Source organism: Protopterus annectens, chromosome 4.part0 (genome assembly GCF_019279795.1).
Source record: "Protopterus annectens isolate FY-2018-M chromosome 4.part0, PAN1.0, whole genome shotgun sequence".
In the NCBI taxonomy this organism is placed as follows: domain Eukaryota; kingdom Metazoa; phylum Chordata; order Ceratodontiformes; family Protopteridae; genus Protopterus; species Protopterus annectens.
Genome location: NC_056733.1, coordinates 1400139807 through 1400158788, shown reverse-complemented (window position 1 = coordinate 1400158788; position 18982 = coordinate 1400139807). Strand labels below are relative to the sequence as shown.

The window sequence follows — 18982 nt, the reverse complement described above, 5'->3', positions numbered from 1 at the left end:
AAAAATAAGTAGAACACATTCACTTGTACGGTCATTTTGGCTAGAAACTCATTTACAGGTAGTTTGATGTACCCTAGCGCTGTAGCTATGCCAGAGATAACAAAAGCCCTTCGACGGACAAAAACTTAAAACACATTTAACCATTCAGAAGTTTGTGCAGGTAAAAATAATAGATACAAGTGCCTTTCCACTGTAGATATAATGGATTTTTTAATAGCTTTTCAAATCACCAGAGCTGCGGATGCAGGTTAATGTTGGCAAATGTTTGCCTCCCCTCCACAAAACCAAACTGAACCATATCTATCAATTTTAGCATCACATTTGCCATTCGTTTGCCATTATAGACATAAACACTTTGTAATCATAGTTTAGTATTGAAATTGGCTTGTATGAATCTGGATTTGATGGACCTTTACCCTCTTTAGGTTTTACAGCTACCACCTTTTTCTTCCAGGATGTTGGCACCTCTCCTCCACCTAAAATACTGTCAAACAAAACATTCCAGATGTTTATCAGTTTTCTCTCCTAGCTTCCAAACTTCCACTGGAATACCATCTATTCCTGGGGACTATCCTGTAGATTGGTTATACATCACCATTTTTATCTCATCTCCTCTTATCCCAACTATTAATAATTGAGCCTCCTCTACCTCTAACCTTCACATATTTAATTATTCCATAAACATTTTCATTTGTATCTTTTCTTGATTTCCATATTTCTCTTCTTTATACAGATGTTCATAGAATTTCCGAAATATTTCTAATACTTCTACAGGATCCCTTGATATCTTCCCTGTTATGGGTGCCCTAAGCTTGGTGACAACCCCTTCTACTTTCTGTTGCCTGAGTCGTTGTGCTAAAAGTTTTTGTGCTCTACAGTTATCAAAAAACAGCTGTTTAACAGCAATTTTTCTAACTCACGCATATTATTGAGGTAATCCCTTATTTTCTGGTTAGCACTCTACAGTTGATGCTCTTCTTGTAATGTGAGATTCCCCCCATTTTGCAATACTTTAACATTTGTCAGTCCCTCTAAATAATCCTTGTTACTTTTTAACAATATCTCCTTTTCTTTTCACCCTATTTTTAAACTCCACTTTAATTTTATCCTAATCCCTGGATGTGAGAGTGTTCAATCTCGCTGTTTGTTCTTACACACGGGTTCGGAGCCGATCCTCGGCTCCGAGTCAGCCGCATAGCAAAGCTCTGCATCTTAGAGAAGCTCGAGACCAGGCTATATCCCACAATCCTCCCTGCCATTACTCAGATCTAGTTTGCCGCTGCAACGGGTCACATCGTTAAGAGAGCTCGGACCAGAGAAAACTGTTATTGACAGATAAGATAGTTATTTTTGTTAAAAGTTCTTATAGTTCTATAGTTCTTATAGTTCTTCTAGATATTGAAAATTTAGTTTCTGATACTATAGTGTGTGTGTGTGTGTGTAGTGTAGTTAGTTTTTTTATAGGTTTCCTTTTGGGGCCTACCTTTCTATAACCTATAGCTATATTATTTCCTCTTAATTATAGCTAGCGTTAAATTTTCTCTTTTTTACAGTGAAATAGTTTTTTGCTTATTATGTCTGAGAAAGCCAAGTCTGGTTTTAAAAGGTGTCAGTGTGGGCAGAAAATGTCCATCACTGACAACCACACTTCCTGCGTCTACTGTCTTGGCCCTCTCCACTTGCAAGAGGATTGCTCTATTTGTCATTCCTTCAGTGGGAGGGTCATGACAGATAGACGCAGGAAACTTATAGACAGGGGACTTCTTAAGCCTGCTTTCCAGGAGGCCTTGGACAAGTCTGACCAGGCTTCTAAGTCCTCGAAGGGGACGAAGATGTCAGACCCCATGTCATCGGCTCAGAGTTCATCTTCTAAAGTTCGTTCGCTGGTTCCACAGACTTCGGGGCCGAGCGTCGAACATTTATCTCTCACTGAGCCCCAGGTCTTGGAACCGGTGTCGGAACTACCGCCACCTTCCATTCTTCGGTCGGTGCCATCTTCGGCCCCTTCGACCTGATCTTCCAGACCGTTATCCGATACTGATGTGGATCGTGTCGTGCAGAAACTTATGGAGAACATGGCCCTTTCCAAGTTGATTGCAGTTTCCTCCCAATTGGTGTCGAAACTAGAAGGCCTTCCCTTATCTCCAACAGGTCCTTCTTCGAGACCCATCCAGTCTTCGGAGCCGGAAGAGGATGAGCCGATAGTGCAGCCCTCGGTGCCGAAACCGTCCATTGCACGATCGACACCATTGACCTCGACTCCATCGGAGCCTATAGGTGAGTCGCGGAGTTGACGATCTCTCCTTGGTTCCGGGACCGAGAGTCGTACCGACCTTTCGGTGCCGACTCTACCTCTCGGGGCCTCGGCGCAGATTGGCTCGGCTCCGTCCTCGGGGTTGAGACCCATGGGCCCCGTGTCTGGGATTCTTCCATGTTCTTCGGAACCGGGGGAGTCCTCGACCCGAGGTTCAGGGGTTTTTGATCTTATGAGGAAGGTTTTGTCTACACAGACAACCACTTCATCGGAGGCGTCTTCTCCCTCCCCTAAGGAGCCGCTCTCTGTTTCTGTTCCCACGACACATCCAAAGCGTGGAGCACCATTGTCTCAGCCATCCCCAGAGGGTGCCCCCTGTTCCTCGGAGGCCTCACCGGAATCCCCCTCCGATGAGGTTCCGAGGAAAAGATTGTGCAAGAGGAGGCACTTAGATTCCCCACAGGAATCTCTAACTTCTGACACTGACTTGGATGAGTCAGAGGGGTCCCCAAAATCCCCCTCCAAGGATGTCTCATTTGCGGACATCTTGGAGATTTTAAAACAGAGGGGTGATTGGCAGTCCCTAGCCCCCACTGAGGACGAGTCGGTGTTGCTGAAGGCTTTTGGTGCTCAACCTTCTACCTCCTGGGTTACTCCGCCCGTCAATGAGTTAATGGATTTGATTGTTCGAAGGGCGTGGGAGACACCGGACACAGTGGAACCGGTCCCTCGAAAACCAAGCAAATTTATTACCGCTCCCCAGGACAAGACTTATCTCACCAAAGGAGTCCCGGTTGACGCAATGGTGGTGGCTGCAGCCACTAAAAAGGAGATGTCGGAGTATTCCTCTTCTGTTCATCCTCCTAATAAGGATTCTAGGACTATGCACAGATACGGGAAGCCCGTTTTTAGTTCAGCGACTTTTTCCATGCATTCGCTAAACTATTTGACACATTTTACACGTCTACAGAGGGATCTCATCAAGGAGCTGGGAGATACCCTCCAGGGTAACACAGATGCTGCTGTTTCAGATAAGGTAACAGCACAGCTTAACACCCTTACCTCCATAGTGAACTCGTCCATGAGGCTCATCTCGTATGCGGCTGAAGGGTCGAGTAGAGCCGCAGCTTCAGCAATTGCTCTACGAAGACAATCCTGGATGCGGCTGTGCTCATTTGCGGAAGCCTTCAAGTCTTCCTTCGCCAACGCCCCCTTTGATGGTGCCACTCTTTTTGGGCCCAAAGTGAAAGAGACATTAACTCGGTGTGAGCAAGAAGGAAAGACTCTGTCTGCTGTCGGAGTCCGTTTTTCCGTTCCATCTAGACCGTACCCCAAAGGGCAATGAGGCGGAAAAATGTGGTTCCGTAAAACTCAGGGATCTTTCCAGGCCACACAGAGTGACCCCCCCCCCAGAGGCAGAGGGGGGGGCAGACATGGAAGACGTCGCCCCGGCGGCAGAGGGGGTCCGCAGAACCAAGGCGACAGGGATCCTATCCCTGGTAAGCCTTTCCAGCACTCCTGAATGGGGGCCCGACTGTCCTGCTCTGGAGGCAGTCGGGGGTCGCTGGCCTTTACACCCACAGGCCTGGCTAACTCTCACCTCAGACTCCTGGGTAAAAAGCATTGTAACCAGAGGATACAAAATCCCCTTTATGTCAACTCCACCCCAACAAAGAAGGTTTCCAGATGTGCCACCCCGTCTGCGAGGCCCAGCAGCAATAGAAATTTCAAAGCTGCTCAAAAAGAGTCATTCAGCCAGTCCCAGCGGACCAAAAGGATCCGAACTTACTCAAGGTTCTTTTTAGTTCCAAAAAAGACAGGGGACTGGAGACCCATTTTGGATCTCAGCAATCTCAATACCTTCGTGAAGAAGGAAAAGTTCCGGATGGTCACGCTTCAATCGATCCTTCCATTTTTGCAGAAGGATGACTGGATGTGCTCGATAGGTCTCAAGGACGCGTACTACCACATCAAGATGGCCAGACCGTCCAGAGATCACCTGCGCTTCCAGCTGGGAGCCAGTCATTTTCAATTTCGAGCCCTGCCCTTTGGGCTCACCTCAGCCCCCAGGGTATTCACCAAATGCATGGCAGTGGTAGCGTCTCACTTGAGATGTCTAGGATTCTGGGTGTTTCCCTATCTGGACGACTGGCTCCTCACCGCCACCACCGAGCATCGCCTCATACAAGCCAGAGACTATACAGTCAACCTTTGTTCCCACCTAGGGATTTCCATAAACTTCGAAAAATCTGCCTTACTGCCCTCACAGCATATTTCATTCATCGGAGCAGACCTAGATACGCGCTTAACACTGGTAAAGCTCCCTCAAGTAAGGGCTTCATCCCTCAAGGAACAGGTTCTTCTTCTACTGCAATGCAGGAAAGCCCCGGCCAAATTGGTGTTGAAGGTTTTGGGACTCATGGCAGCGTCCCTGATTGCAGTTCCTATGGGGAGATTGCACATGAGGCTCCTCCAATGGCTGCTGTTCACGCAGTGGTCGTTCCAGCAGTTACCCCTAACGCACGAGATTCTGATAACAGATTCTTGCAAGCGAGACCTCTCGTGGTGGGTGTCCAGTCAGGATCTCACTATGGGTCGTCCATTTGTTCTACCGAATCTGACGGCCACGATAACCACGGACGCTTCTCTGATAGGGTGGGGGGACTTTTTCAGGGAAGAACAGTCCAAGGGTAATGGTCCAACATGGAGTACAACCTGCACATAAATGTTCTGGAAATGAGGGCGGTGTTCTTGGCGTTGCAACACTTTCAAACCCTCCTACCTCTAGGAACAGTAGCAGTTCAGACAGACAACATGTCTGTAGTCTGGTACATAAACAAACAAGGGGGAACCAGATCTTACCCATTATGCAGAGAGGCCATGAGAATTTGGCAGTGGGCAGAGTCCACGGGTCGCTTTCTGATAGCAACGCACATCCCGGGGTCATCCAACGTCATTGCGGACAGGTTGAGCAGAGAGCCATCCTGTTACCTCACGAGTGGTCCCTCAAACTACAGGTGGCGGAAAGAATTTTCCGCGAATGGGGCCAACCTTGCTGCGATCTATTTGCCTCCCCGATGAATACCAAATGCAGAAGCTATTTTGCCCTTCTACCCCCTCCAGGGGATGTCCCCAGGGATGCACTGATACACGATTGACCCCCGGGTCTAGTATATGCATTTCCACCTACCCCTTGATTCCCAAATTTTTTCAGAAAGCCATGAACCTGGAAAGGACAATTATACTCATAGCCCCATTCTGGCCCCGACAGATATGGTTCCCCTTTCTTCGAGCCCATCAAACAGAGGAACCGTGGATCCTGGACCCAGTACCAGATCTACTGACACATTCGTCGGGAGTTCCTCACCCGTCTCTTTTATCCCACAAACTAGCGGCTTGGCTGCTCCACTTCCCCGCCTAGCCAGGTCTGATCTACTTTCTCCGGCAGTTCAACACATTTTGGTTGCCTCTCATAAGGCTTCCACTACAAAACTCTACAGGAGTAAATGGAAACGCTTTGTGTACTGGGCATCTAGCCAACACTTGGACCCCCTGGTTGCTCCTTTACATAAAGTTCTAGAATTTCTATCCATCCTTTTCCACGAAGGAGCCTCTACTTCCACAATAAGAGTACAGTTGGCGGCCATATCCAACTTCCATGTTGGTGAGGACGGTTCTTCTATTATGTCCCACAGGCTTTGTAAGGCTTTTATGAAAGGTTCCTTCCATCTTCGACCGCCCGTCAGAGACCCTTTATTCCCATGGAATTTAAATTTGTTATTGTCGCAACTAATGTTGCCACCCTTCGAACCAGCCTCTTCTTGCCTCCTGAAGTTTTTGTCGTGGAAGACTCTTTCTTGTAGCGGTTACTTTAGCTTGGAGAGTGTCAGAGCTGCAAGCACTATCAATTAAACCACCTTACTTAATTTTCCACCCAGATAGAGTTTCCTTACGAACAAACCCGTCTTTCCTTCCTAAGGTATGTTCTGTCATAAATATTAATCAGTCCATTGAACTCCCTACTTTCTTCAAAAACCATACCAGCAAGTTGGAATATATGCTGCACAAGTTAGATGTCCACAGACAGCTAAGATTTTATTTGGACAGGACTAAGGATTACAGAAAAACAGATCAACTTTTTGTTGCATTTGCAGACAACAAAAGGGGCATGACAGTAACAAACGACGCTTTCTAAATGGCTTACTGATTGTATAGCCTTTGTGTATTCTAAGTCGAATCAGGCCTTGCCCACCAAACCTAAGGGCCATTCTACTAGATCCGTTTCCACTTCCTTGGCTCATGCAGCTCGCCTGCCTTTGGACACGATTTGTGCAGCAGCCACGTGGTCTAAACCACATACTTTCATCGCTCATTATAGAGTTGTCAAAGCCTCCAAAGACAGGACATCTTTTGGTTCCACTGTGCTCAGGAACGTTCTTCCATGAGTCACTCAGGGTGACGGAGCTAGGGACGCTACCCATGTGTAAGAACAAATGGCGAGATTGAACAATCTCACATAAAGAAGTTATGTTCTTACCATAACGTTCCATGTGGAGTGTTCATCTCGCCTTTGTTCTTACATTCCCCCCCTTCCCTCCCTCACGTGTTTGGCAGAACGAGTAGGACTAGAGTCTGGTCCACATGTCTTTACCTCTTCTGGGTATATTGCCTCTTACCTCATGGGGTATATTTCGTTACTCTTTAGTTAATTTGTCAGTGAGATAGTGTCTCTGAATTTTTGTGGCAGTATGTAGCCTTAGCACCTCAGGTTTATTGTTAGTCTGGTTTGCTTGCAAACTAGATCTGAGTAATGGCAGGGAGGATTGTGGGATATAGCCTGGTCTCGAGCTTCTCTAAGATGCAGAGCTTTGCTATGTGGCCGACTCGGAGCCAAGGATCGGCTCCGAACCCGTGTGTAAGAACAAAGGCGAGATTAACACTCCACATGGAACGTTATGGTTAGAACATAACTTTTTTTTATATGTTTAGAAGAAATTTCTTTCGCCGCTTATAGCTCCTGAATAATTTCCATTACCCATTTCTTAAATTCCTGTCTTTTCAACAGATAGCTGGGAAAGACCAGTGTCTCATTTTTATTTCGTTACCCTGTGTTTTTATTTTGGTTATTAGTGGTGCATGGTCTGAAATAGCTATCGGGTGCTTATCAAGACCTTCAAGTAAATGCACATATTCCTGTGAAATGTAACTTCTGTCTAGCCTAGCCCAGTTTTTGTATCTTGAGAATAATATGTAAATTCACTCTGAACTCCTAGTACTGAATTTATGATCTTCCATGCCAAATATTTTCATAAAAGTCTTTAAAAATCTACCATCCTTTGTTATCTTTTCCCTTCTGCACCCCCAAACACATACTGACTGTTGCAAATCAAATTCCAGTCCCCGCCTATAAGTAATATTCCTTGCTGAAAGCTGATTATTTTTCCAAGAATTTTCTTAAGCTCAGTAATAGCAGTTTTTGGTGGAATATAAATACATGCCAGTGTAATCCTCCTCCCTTGCCAATAGCCCCTTAGTACTACAAGTCTACCACTATTGTCTTTTATGTCCTCTTCTGTCACTATTGGAGCTCCTGTTGCAATTAATATAAATACTTCTCTCTTCCTTTGTCCCAGGTACTCTGCTGAATAACCATCATGAAAACCTTTCTTTATCAAATTCACATGTTCAGAGGTTCATAGGTAGGTACTAGGCTATTGGCCCTAGGGCCTATATAAGCCTAGCCAAAAAATGTACCCTGGCTTTCGCCACCCAAGAAAATTATTTTCCTGTGCCTCTGTCGAGCAGAGCCACAGAAGTGATCCCTGGGGTGAATTTCCCATCCAATCATCAAGATTTTTCTTGAAGAGTGCTAACGAGGAGCTCTGTTTGACATAGATAGGTAGTCTGTTCCAGAGTATGGGATGTCTCTGGGACTTGAATCTGTCCCTCAAGCATTTTCTGTTTATCGTGGTGACAAGGTTTATGTTCCTAGAGCGTGTAGCTTGGAGGGATTGGGATTTCTTTAAGTGGAGCATGTCCAACAGCTGTGGGTTTGACATAGCTTTGTATGTTAGGCAGAGATCGCCCCTGAGTAGGCAATATGCGATGGAGTAAAGCTGTAGTTTTTTGAGACGTTCTGCGTAGGGCATCTGTTTGAGGCCAGTAATCCTCTTTGTGAGGTATTTCTGTGGTCTTTCCAGTTGTTGTAGATGTCTTGTGAGGTACATACCAAAAGGGGCATTGTACTCTATAATGGGTCTAATGAGTGATGAGTAGAGGGGAACAATGACCTCCTTTTTTCTGGATGAGAATCCTTTTGTGATGAGATGAGCCACGTAGAAGGCTTTCCTGACCACTGTGGCGATGTGATTATCAAAGGAGAGACTACTGTCCACCTGTGTCCCAAGGTCTCATCACATTTTCGGCATTAAGTAGACTACCAGCTATGTGGTAGTTCATGGGTACAGAGTTTTTACCAAAGGGGATGACAATACACTTTTTGGCATTGAGCTTCAGGCCATGGATTTGACACCAGGTATCTGTCTCAGTGAGGCCCTTTGTAGTTTGTCCACATCGTTAGGAGTTTCTATTATGGCTCCTAGTTTGCAGTCATCTGCAAACTTTGTTAGCCAAAGACCTTCTGTGTTGGCCTGCACTTCAGAGAAGTAGATACCAAACAGGAGAGGACCCAGGTCTGAACCCTGTGGTACTCCACTTATCACTGGTCTGAAGTCGGATTTGGAATCCGCTACTTTCACAGTGTCGGTTCTGTCCTTGAGCCAGTTGGCAACCCATCTTGTGACATAGGGATTTATACCTAGTTTAGTGAGCTTATCTATAATTCCAGAGTGGGGGTTGGTGTCGAAAGCTTTGGCGAGGTCTAGATAAGCTGTGTGAACCATTTTACCCTCATCTATGGCTTTGGTGACTGCTTCAAAAAGTCAATCAGGTTTAGGAGACATGATCTGCCTTTTACAAACCAAACTGGGTAGGGTCCAGAGTTTGGAGATTACCAATGTCTTTGTTTATGAGTTCCACGGCCTTGCAGACCAGGCTCGTCAGGCTAATGGGGTGGTAGTTCCCGGGGTCTGTCGTGGCTCCCCCTTTGTGGAGTGGGATAACCGTCGCGGTGCACCATTCAGTGGGTACAAAGCCTGAGGTGAGGCTATGATTGAACATGGTAGTTAGGTAGGGTGCCAGTTCATTCTGTAGTTCGTGTAGAACGCAGCCTGGTATATTGTCAGGTCCCATGGATGCTGTGTTCTTGGCTTTGGAGAGTGTGTTTTTTACCTGTGCAGCCGTGATTATAGGAACTTTGCATTCTTCCAGTATAGAGATGGGTCCTCTAGGGGGTGAGAGGGGGTAAAGTTAGCACTGAACCTATCTGCTAGGATGTTGGCAATATCAGTTGGTTCTGTATATTTAGCGCCATTGTGCTGTAACTCAGAGCAGATTTGAGTGTTCCCATTGAGATTCTTGACATAGCTATAGAATGCTTTGTGGTTGTCTTTAGAGTCAGTGGCAATTTTGTTTTCGTAACTAGCTTTGGAGGATTTTATGAGGGATCTCAGCTTCTTACTGAGGTTGACCAGGGAGTTCCTCCAGTCATGGGATTTTACTCTTTTTTGCAACAGTTTCTTTCTTCTGTTGTAGAGTTTGTTTATGGCAGAGGACCACCAGATTGGCTTCCTTTTTTTCAGTTCTTTCTAAGTGTGTCTCCTGTAGCAATGCTATTTGCACTTCAGATTTTTGATTTAGTTCACTGCTCTTGCTTTTTTGTATTTTTCTGTGAGACCATTAAAGTTTAAAGACATTACAGAAAGGATCATATTCTTGAAATGTATAACAGCTTTTTTGTTAAATGTCTAGTTCCAGCTTTTGTGGTACTTGGCATGTTAAACTTTTATAAAGTTGTTTCTTGTCAGCTCCATCTGAGCCTATGTTGCATCTTACAGAACTTTTTGTTTTATTGAAAACCCTCAAACAAATATATAAACACACCCCCAATACCCCCCTAAAACATGTTAACTTAATAATAATACACAAAAGTATGTACATCTTCAAATATTGAAGTTTTACCCTCCTAATAGGAACATATGTTCCAGATTGACAGCCACACACAGAGACCTGAGATAACCTAAAAGAAAGTTTATCCATGCTAAGACACACACGGTACAGCCTGTAGTACTAATAAGTGTTGTCTGGCTTTGTTTTACCTTTATAGCTCTCTCACCTGGGAAAAACACTTGAATGCTTTCAGAAAACATTTTCTCCAAGCCTTTTTCTCTTTATCAGATTGTCTACTAGAAACATGAGAACCAGGCACAAAACTGTTTACTAGAAGAAAAGCCTTATATTCAGTATTCATTTTCTTTTACTTGCTTTCTCTTAAAATGTTTTACTAGATTAAGCTAATGTCCTTAACCCAGTCATTCCCTTATGCAAAAATGAGAAAAGGGCACTATTTTTTCTTTTGTTATGCTCTTTTAACCAGATCTTTTTTTACATTGCAGTGCCTACATTTCTTAAAACTGAACAAGTAGAAAGAGAGAAAGAAGAAAGTAGAACACCTGTTTAGTTTAGTATCCCCATTTCACTTAAAAATGACTGAAAACACTTTACTTTGACATGCAAAGAAAATCATGCACTATTAAAATAGTACTATTAAGAAAAAATTGTTTTACTTACAGTTAACTTTCTTCCTCCTCTTTTCATCTCCTTAATATTTTTATGAACATTAATGACATGAAGTAGGACATATGCTTTAGTGTCCCTGCAAGTTGAACAAGGTCCAACAAAGTCCAATATTTCCAGATTTTCTTGTTTTATTCCTGTTCATATCTATCTCCCAAACCCTCTCTCTGCTTCATTTCTAATGTACTCTTGATTCTTCTAGTCAACTCTTGTGCTTTTTTGCTTCTCTCAAGCATTTTATTTTGAAACACTGGAAAAGGTTTCACTGGCACAGTCTCTATGTGGTCTTTATTACCAGAAGAAGAAGAATCTCCTTCTGTTTCACAGCTCACTTATTGTTGGACAAACGTTTGTATTTCTTCCTTAGCTTGTACTTCATTAAAATTATTTTGTTCCTCCAGGGAAAATATTTTGAAGATAGCTGGGTGTAACAGATTGCATTTCATACCTGCTTCTCAACATTCCCTAAATAATGGAATAAATTTACTCCTCTTCTGCCTGGTGTACAATAAGTAGTCATTCTGCAGAAACACTCTTGTCTCCCAGTTTTAGTACTTTGTCCTTCTGCCACAGTTTTGTCAAAATCAACTCCTTTTGCTGCTAAGATAGCATCTTTACTATTAAAGGTCTAGGTTGCTTTCTCACTGCCAGGTTTGGAGCATACACACAATGTGCCCTTTCAATTAAAAGTTCCTGTTTTGAAATACTAGTCCAGTTGCTTATTTGTGCTTTCATAAAATTAATTCAGGCTGTTCCTCCCAGCTTCTCAGGTACAGCAGAAAATTTCAGGTTTTCTGTATGTGCTCTGTCCTCTAATTCCTGTTATTTTTTAAAACATCTCTTCTTGAGCAGTCTCATATTCAGCCAGCCCTTTCTTCATTTTGACCACTGCTCTGCATTTTGCAGTTGTATTACCTTATCTGAATAACTTTTTTAAAGCTTCTTCCATTTTTTCCAGCCTTTTATTGTTTGAGTTGATATACTCCAAAAATGTTTCATTTATTTAGTATCTGAGTCATCTGTGGACATCCAAGACATGGAGTATCCTTTCTCCTCATTTGTAGGTTCAGAAAAGAAAATGGGGCGATGGCTATGACAGATAGTTTTGCTTAAAGGAAACCCTGATGCCACTTCAGGCACAAAAGATGGATTAGTTCTCAAGTAAACCTTGTCCTTGTGGTAGGTGAGATGGGGTTGACTCTCCAAAAGAGCTTGCAACTCAGATGCCTTTCTTGCAGAGATCAGAGTACTCAGTAAAACTGTCTTCCATGTTAAGCACCTCAAGTTCAAGTGGAGCAACTGTTAGCTTCTCTAACACAAAATTAAGATCCCAAGGAGGGGTCACAGGTTTACTGTTATGCAAAATCCCTTTCAAGAACATTTTGACATGAGACTGCATTGAAAAAGGAGGATATATGCTGAAATGGCCAATAAATGAACCCTGATAGAGGAATAAGAAAGGTCATAGAATAGTAACTCATACAAATATTGTAAAACCAAGGAACAACTACCCCTGAAAGAGTGCTGGTTATGCTGTTGTTGACACCAACTGGCAAACCTTTTCCATTTATTAATATATGATTTTCTAGTAGCAGTTTGTCTTACCTCCATTAGTACCTGCTGCATGTCCTCAGAAAACAGGTGCCTAAAAGAAATTAAGACCCTATCACCCAGGCAGTCATTTGAAGATGATTGATGTTGGGGTGTATCAAACATCCCTGTTCTTGTTTAAGTAGTCCATTCTGTGAGGAAGCTTTTATTAACTGCCCCTGGTCACTTTCATAAGAAGGGAGAAAGATGGTTGCCTGGGCCAGAAGGAGGTCACCACAGTGGTCTTGGGGGGATTCCTCCAGAATCTTCAGAAGTACCTTGGGTATTCGTGGAAAGGGTGGAAGACCATACAAGAACATTCCTTTCCAAAGAAAAGAAAGGACATCTGTCTTCCAGGCCTTTTTGCATGGAGCCCTGGAACAAAATTGTGATTGTTCAGACAGGAGGCAAAGAAATCAACATGAGGAACCTCTCCACAGATGGATCAACTCTTGTAAAGACACCCCTGATCTAGTTTCCATTCATGGTAGTCTGCCCTGGTCCTGCACAGCTTGTCTGCCACACAGATTTGCTCTGATGGAATGTAAGATGCCTGTAGAGTGAGATTATGTTGTGAAGCTATATCCCAAGCTTACATGGCTAGTCTGCAAAGGGGGTACAACCTAGTTCCCCCCCTTGTTGTTGATGTACCACATGACTGTGGTATTGCCTGTAACTACTTGAAGAGGTCTCAGGGACCAAACATGGTTAAGAGTTGAGTGCTTTGATCAGGACAAGTATCTCCTTGATATTTATGTGATTGCATCTGTCCTTAGTGTCCCCACACCCTGCACTTATATCCCCTCCTGAAACTGTTTCCCAAGCAAAGTCCAACACATCTGTGGTGACTGACTGCTTTGGAGCAGGGTGGGAGAAGGGGAGTCATGGATGTAAAGGATATCTGTTGTTCCCACCAAAATATTTTCTCTTCTGACAAACCCCAGTATTGGGATCTGAAAATATAAAGGTTGTTGATCCTGGGACCAAAGAGATTTCAGATACCACTCTATCTTTCTCATGTGGAATCTTGTCAGGGATATCATGAGAATAAGATATGCCATGAGACTCAATCCTGAGATATTCCCTCACAATCATTGAAGTCTGAGTAGAAAACCTTAGAAATAGATTTAAATAAAGATCTATTTTTTCTTGTGGAAGAAAAGCTGTCTGAACTGAGTGGTCTTGTTGACATCCTAGTAAATACAATCCTGTGTAAGGGAGGCAAGAAAGACTTTTACATGTCTTGGAAGCCCAGCTTGTGCAAGAGCTCTCTTACCCAAGAAAGAGATTCCTGACATTTTGGAAAAGACTCTGCAAAGATAAGCAAATCATATAAATATGGAAAATGTGGTTACTATGTAGCCTGCAATGAGCTATAATTAGGGCTAGACACTTCATGAACACTCTTGGTTCAATGGATAGTCCAAAGGGTAAGGTAGAGAAATGGTAATATGATCCAGACACACAAAACCTTAAGAAATGCTTGATATTTGGATGAATAGAGATGTGATGATAAGCATATTTTAAGGCTAGTGTTACCAGGAAAGAGGAAGAAGAGGTAACAGATGGTGAAGTGACATAATTTAGAATTTGGGCACTATCACAAACAGGTTTAGGAAAGAAAGGTCCAGAATTGGTCTCCAAGCATTTTCTTTCTTTGGCACTAGGAACATCCTTGAATAAAACCCCTTCCCCACCTGGGAAGAAGGAATTGGTTCTCTCACTTCTTGGAACACCATGTGATGAAGAACAGGTGGAAAAAGAAGTCTGATGTGCAGGATGAAGACTGATCCCCAGGAAAATGATTTTCAGAACCCATTTGTCTGAAGCAAGAAAGTAGAGATTCAGACTTTCTGGAAGGGAAAGGGGGCCAGGGTGGGAGGAGTTCACAAGGTTTCTTGAGTAGTCATTCAGACTTGTTGGGCTGTCTTTGGCTTTGGAAGGTTTGAGACTTCTTTTTTGGAACCCCATTGCCACTTCTTAAACATTACTTTACACTACTTTTAAACTGACAGAAAAAAGGTGCTCTGTTTAAAATTACAGTCTGGACACAGTCTATAAAAATACAACACTCCTAACTTTAAAATAACTTTCTTGAAGAGAAATGTAATAAAACATTGATAAATATAAGAAAATGGAAAGTATTTTCCCCAACAGGAACTTATCTGCCCAGCAAAGGGAAGCACAAGCCAACCATCAATCCTCAAAAGCCTCAGAGGAGCATACTGTTCATGGCAGTACGGCTCAGAAGGGCTTCACGCCTAAATGTGTCGTTTAGTCAGCTCATCTCGAGCTGCTCAACAGTTTGAGTACATAGAAGGTGCCCTGAAGCTTTGGAAGCTGGCCCGCTGTTATATCCTTGGCAGGATATAACCTATATAGCAGAAGCTACTGCAGCAGTGATCAGTACGAAGAACATTATTATCTTATGGGGCAGCGCAGTTGTGCAGTGGTAGCGTTGTCGCCTCACAGCAAGAGGTTCTCCATTCAATTCTCAGCTGGAGTGCCTTCTGTGTGGAGTCTGCATGTCCTCCCTGCATTTGTGTGGGTTTCCTCCGGGTGCTCCCGTTTCCTCTCACATTCAAAGACATGGATCTGGAGCATTTCTCCCTGGGCCTCCGCTGAAAATTGGCTACGTTCCAAGTCTGACTTTTCCGGTTAACAAATGTTAAATAAATAAATAGAATAAAATAAATTATGCTTTTGTATGTAAACATTTAAATCTAGATTTCCAATAAGTGAACCTTTCCAGAGTGTAACAGCTTCATTATGAATTGTCTGGACAAGAAAAGTAAGCATTTTGTTTCATACTTAGAACACAGATCTACAATTTCTAGAAACAAGAAGTCGTGCCATTCTAAAAGAGGTTCATTTGGCAATAGCCAGGTCTAATTGTGGCAGTCTGATGCATTGTAATGTTTTATAGGTGGCTGTCAAAGTGATGGGCTACTGAGTGCATGCAGTCCCGTCCCCATCCTTGACATTATTTGTTTCTATAACTGCTTCTTCAACCCCTAAAAGCAAATGAAGACGAACTTTGAAAATTAAGGTCAGCCCTTCTGTTTTATTGGTGACCTTTTTTACAAGAAGCATTTTTTTTTATTTTTTTTATTTTTTGCAATTCACAGTCTGACAGAGAACAAGGAAAACAAAATGGGATCAATGAAGTTAGGCAAAGTGATTGAAGTGAACATTTGCATTATTATGTTGTTATTGCACTGTTTTACAATGTGTGGATTTTGCGTAAAATTCCTTCATCTTTTTTATGTAGGTGCTTTAATTTGCAATGCAAATCCTCTTTAAAGGAGAACTTTGCAGTCTTTTCAGATGCAACTACAAGATGCTGTATTTGGTTGTGGAGAGCCATGGAGTCTGTATGTTTTGATGGCATAGAATGCAGACCAGGTGCTTTGCTCTCTGAAAACACTGAAGCACATCTTAGCAAACCTAGCAAGCACAGGCAAATATTGCAGTTTACTACCAGTATGATAGTACCATATTTTTCACCAGAGCTGCACTTTTCCAGATAATCCAAACAAAAGAAAGTGTTAGTGGCAGCCTACCATAAGCATTGGGTGGCCACTCAGTTTCCCCCTTATTATAATCTGCCACTAGGAAAAAAAAAAGGATGTAAGCTACTAAGCACATGACATTAATCAGTAGTCTCAATTTATGTCAGTTCCACAGACTACCTTTTTTCCAAGCTGGCAAAATGAAACATTTATCAACTGCAGCTTTCACTAACTTCTGAGGGATATCAAACAAAAATGTTTTTTTTTTTTTTTTTTACAGGGTCTAGATTCTCTACTACTTAATATATACTTAACTGCAAGATTACGCAACAGTGGGGAAAGGATCAACTTTTTAAACCTACTGTCTGCCATTGTCACACTCACACAGACAAAAATTGTAAACAAATGCTTTCATTCCCTGACCTCACTTAAACAACAAAGACTGTACTCAACTGATCCATCATACACACACTTGACAAAGTGGCTTGCACTCAAACATGTTATCTTCCCCTAATTTTACACTCACACTTAGATAGGTCTGCAGACCTACCTGTAATACACTATATCCATGCCTACTTTTATTTTAGTCATTCACCTTCTACATCAGCTCTGGTAGGTATTTTCTACATAGCTGTAGGCTTAGCAAGGGTTGAAGTTATCTGTTGCATACTGCAGAGGTGATTCAGGATTATTTTACTGATAGAATTAAAATGCATTGTCTTTTTTTAATGTTAATAAAACAAACATGCCCATCTGTCTTGCAGGATTCTCTGCATGTAGATGATAAAACAGTACCTCAGCCTCCTATTCTTCAGCTTGCTGTGGAAAACCTGAGTAGGGATGGTGCCTACCTTATGGATGCTGGTTCAGTAAGTATTTCACTATGCCATAAAGTTTTCAAGTAGTGTTGTGGACTGACTAGAAAAGGAAGCACTTCTTAGTGTTTGAGTATTTCTCAAAAAGTACTATCTGTTTTACTTTTAAGTGTCTCCGTCCATCACATCTCAACATTTTGTTTAATTTTATATCACTGTCATACAAACTAGGGCATCTTGATTCACAATAAGTTGCACTGTTATTGATTCCATGACCTCATTTTATGCCAGTGCAGTTTAGTAATGGTCCTATCTTGACCTTTACGGTAATTTTATTTTAATAATAAACTAAATGAGTTATTTAGAAAATCAAAATTATTGACTCATTTAACTGTACGATCCCTTCATAATATTTGGTATAAAATTATGTTGTGATCTTTTTTTATTACTTACATTGATTATAATGCACTAAGCAGTTATGATTTGTTACCCATTGGCAGTTGTATCAGTGGTTCATTTTGCTGTTTAAAGAAGGTACAGTATAGCAAGTAACACCATGAACTAATGCATGGTAGTTTATTTGTACAGTAGCAAAGGCAGCAAGTCCATATATTGCTGACGTGATGTAATCATGGTCATTACTGCCCCCACTATAACAGGTACAGGCAAGCAAAACCTGAGGGTAATCCAACTCAATGCTAGAAGTCAAAAACCTCAAAATGCACTCACTCGAGGCACTGCTTAAAATGGAAAACATAGATATCTGTGCAGTGACTGAGACCTGGTTCAAGGCTCCAGAGCGCACTCCTGCATTACCAGGTTATAATTCATACCACGCTTTTCGGCCATCTAACCTGGACCGAAACACTAAGGAGGTGTGTCCATATTCATTAAGGATATCCACACCTCCAGGCTAGTTGCTCAGCATAATGCATCCAAGATTATTCAAGTGCAACTAACTCTGGGCAAAACTGCAATCCAAATTGTAGCTTGCTACAGATCCTCCACCATGCCCCAGGATTCCCACTCTTCTTTTCTTGGTATACTGGAAAATATTAAGGTTCAACCCAACACCCTAATAATAAGCGATTTCAACTACCCCACCATTAACTGGGAAAACTACTCATGTACCAACTCCTTCGCTCAACACTTTATGGAATTCATAAATTCCAACGTCCTGGATCAACTTATCCACACACCCACCATGGGCAACAATATCCTAGACTTCGTCATTACCAACATGAGTAACAGGTGTTCTACACCTGAAGTCAACTCCTCATTGGTCAGATCCGACCATAAGCTAATCACCCTAAATATCCACATTCCGCCCCACCCCCATTAAGGAAACCACCGTAAAGAATTTCTCCAAAGCCAACTTCATGCTTCTTAAGACAGAAGTGGCGAACTTCATGACACCCATGCAGATGGACAATACAGCTACAACTGCTGAATCATACACAAATGCACTCATAGGTAGGTAGGTACTAGGCTATTGGCCCTAGGGCCTATACAAGCCTAGCCAAAAAGGTACCCTGGCTTTCGCCACCCAAGAAAATTATTTTCCTGTGCCCCTGTCAAGCAGAACCACAGAAGTGATCCCCATGGTGAATTTCCTATTACCCATCCAGTTGTAAGCACTTACTGAAGTAAATGGATTGTGCTATCCCTAACAGAACCAAGATGCTATCCTCCAAAAAAAGGAAGCCAATCTGGTGGTTCCCTGCCATAAACAAACACTACAACAGAAGGAAGAAACTTTTGCAAAAGAGAGTAAAATCCCATGAGTGGAGGAGCTCCCTGGTCAGCCTCAGTAAGAAGCTGAGATCCTTCATAAAATCCTCTAAAGCTAGTTATGAAAACAAAATCACCACTGATTCTAAGGACAACCACAAAGCATTCTATAGCTATGTCAAGAATCTCAATGGATTATCAAAATCGAAAATTACAAAACCAACTGATATTGCCACCATCCTGGCAGATAGGTTCATTGCTAACTTTACCCCCCTATCACCCCCTAAAGGGCCTGTATCTATACCAGAAGAATAAGTCCCTGTAATCACAACTACGCAGGTAAAAACTACACTCTCTAAAGCCAAGAACACAGCATCCATGGGGGA

The 18982-nt window shown here is 42.6% G+C and overlaps 1 protein-coding gene across 1 annotated transcript in view; it reads left to right on the top strand.

The window, feature by feature from the left end:
• The window catches only part of SEC24A (SEC24 homolog A, COPII coat complex component), a 2581543-nt gene that overhangs the window by 2268754 nt on the left and 293807 nt on the right, over nucleotides 1-18982 (top strand). The window contains exon 20 of the mRNA XM_044069234.1: nucleotides 16815-16919. Within this exon, the coding sequence (XP_043925169.1) occupies nucleotides 16815-16919 (105 nt within the window). The remainder of the gene's footprint in view (nucleotides 1-16814; nucleotides 16920-18982) is intronic.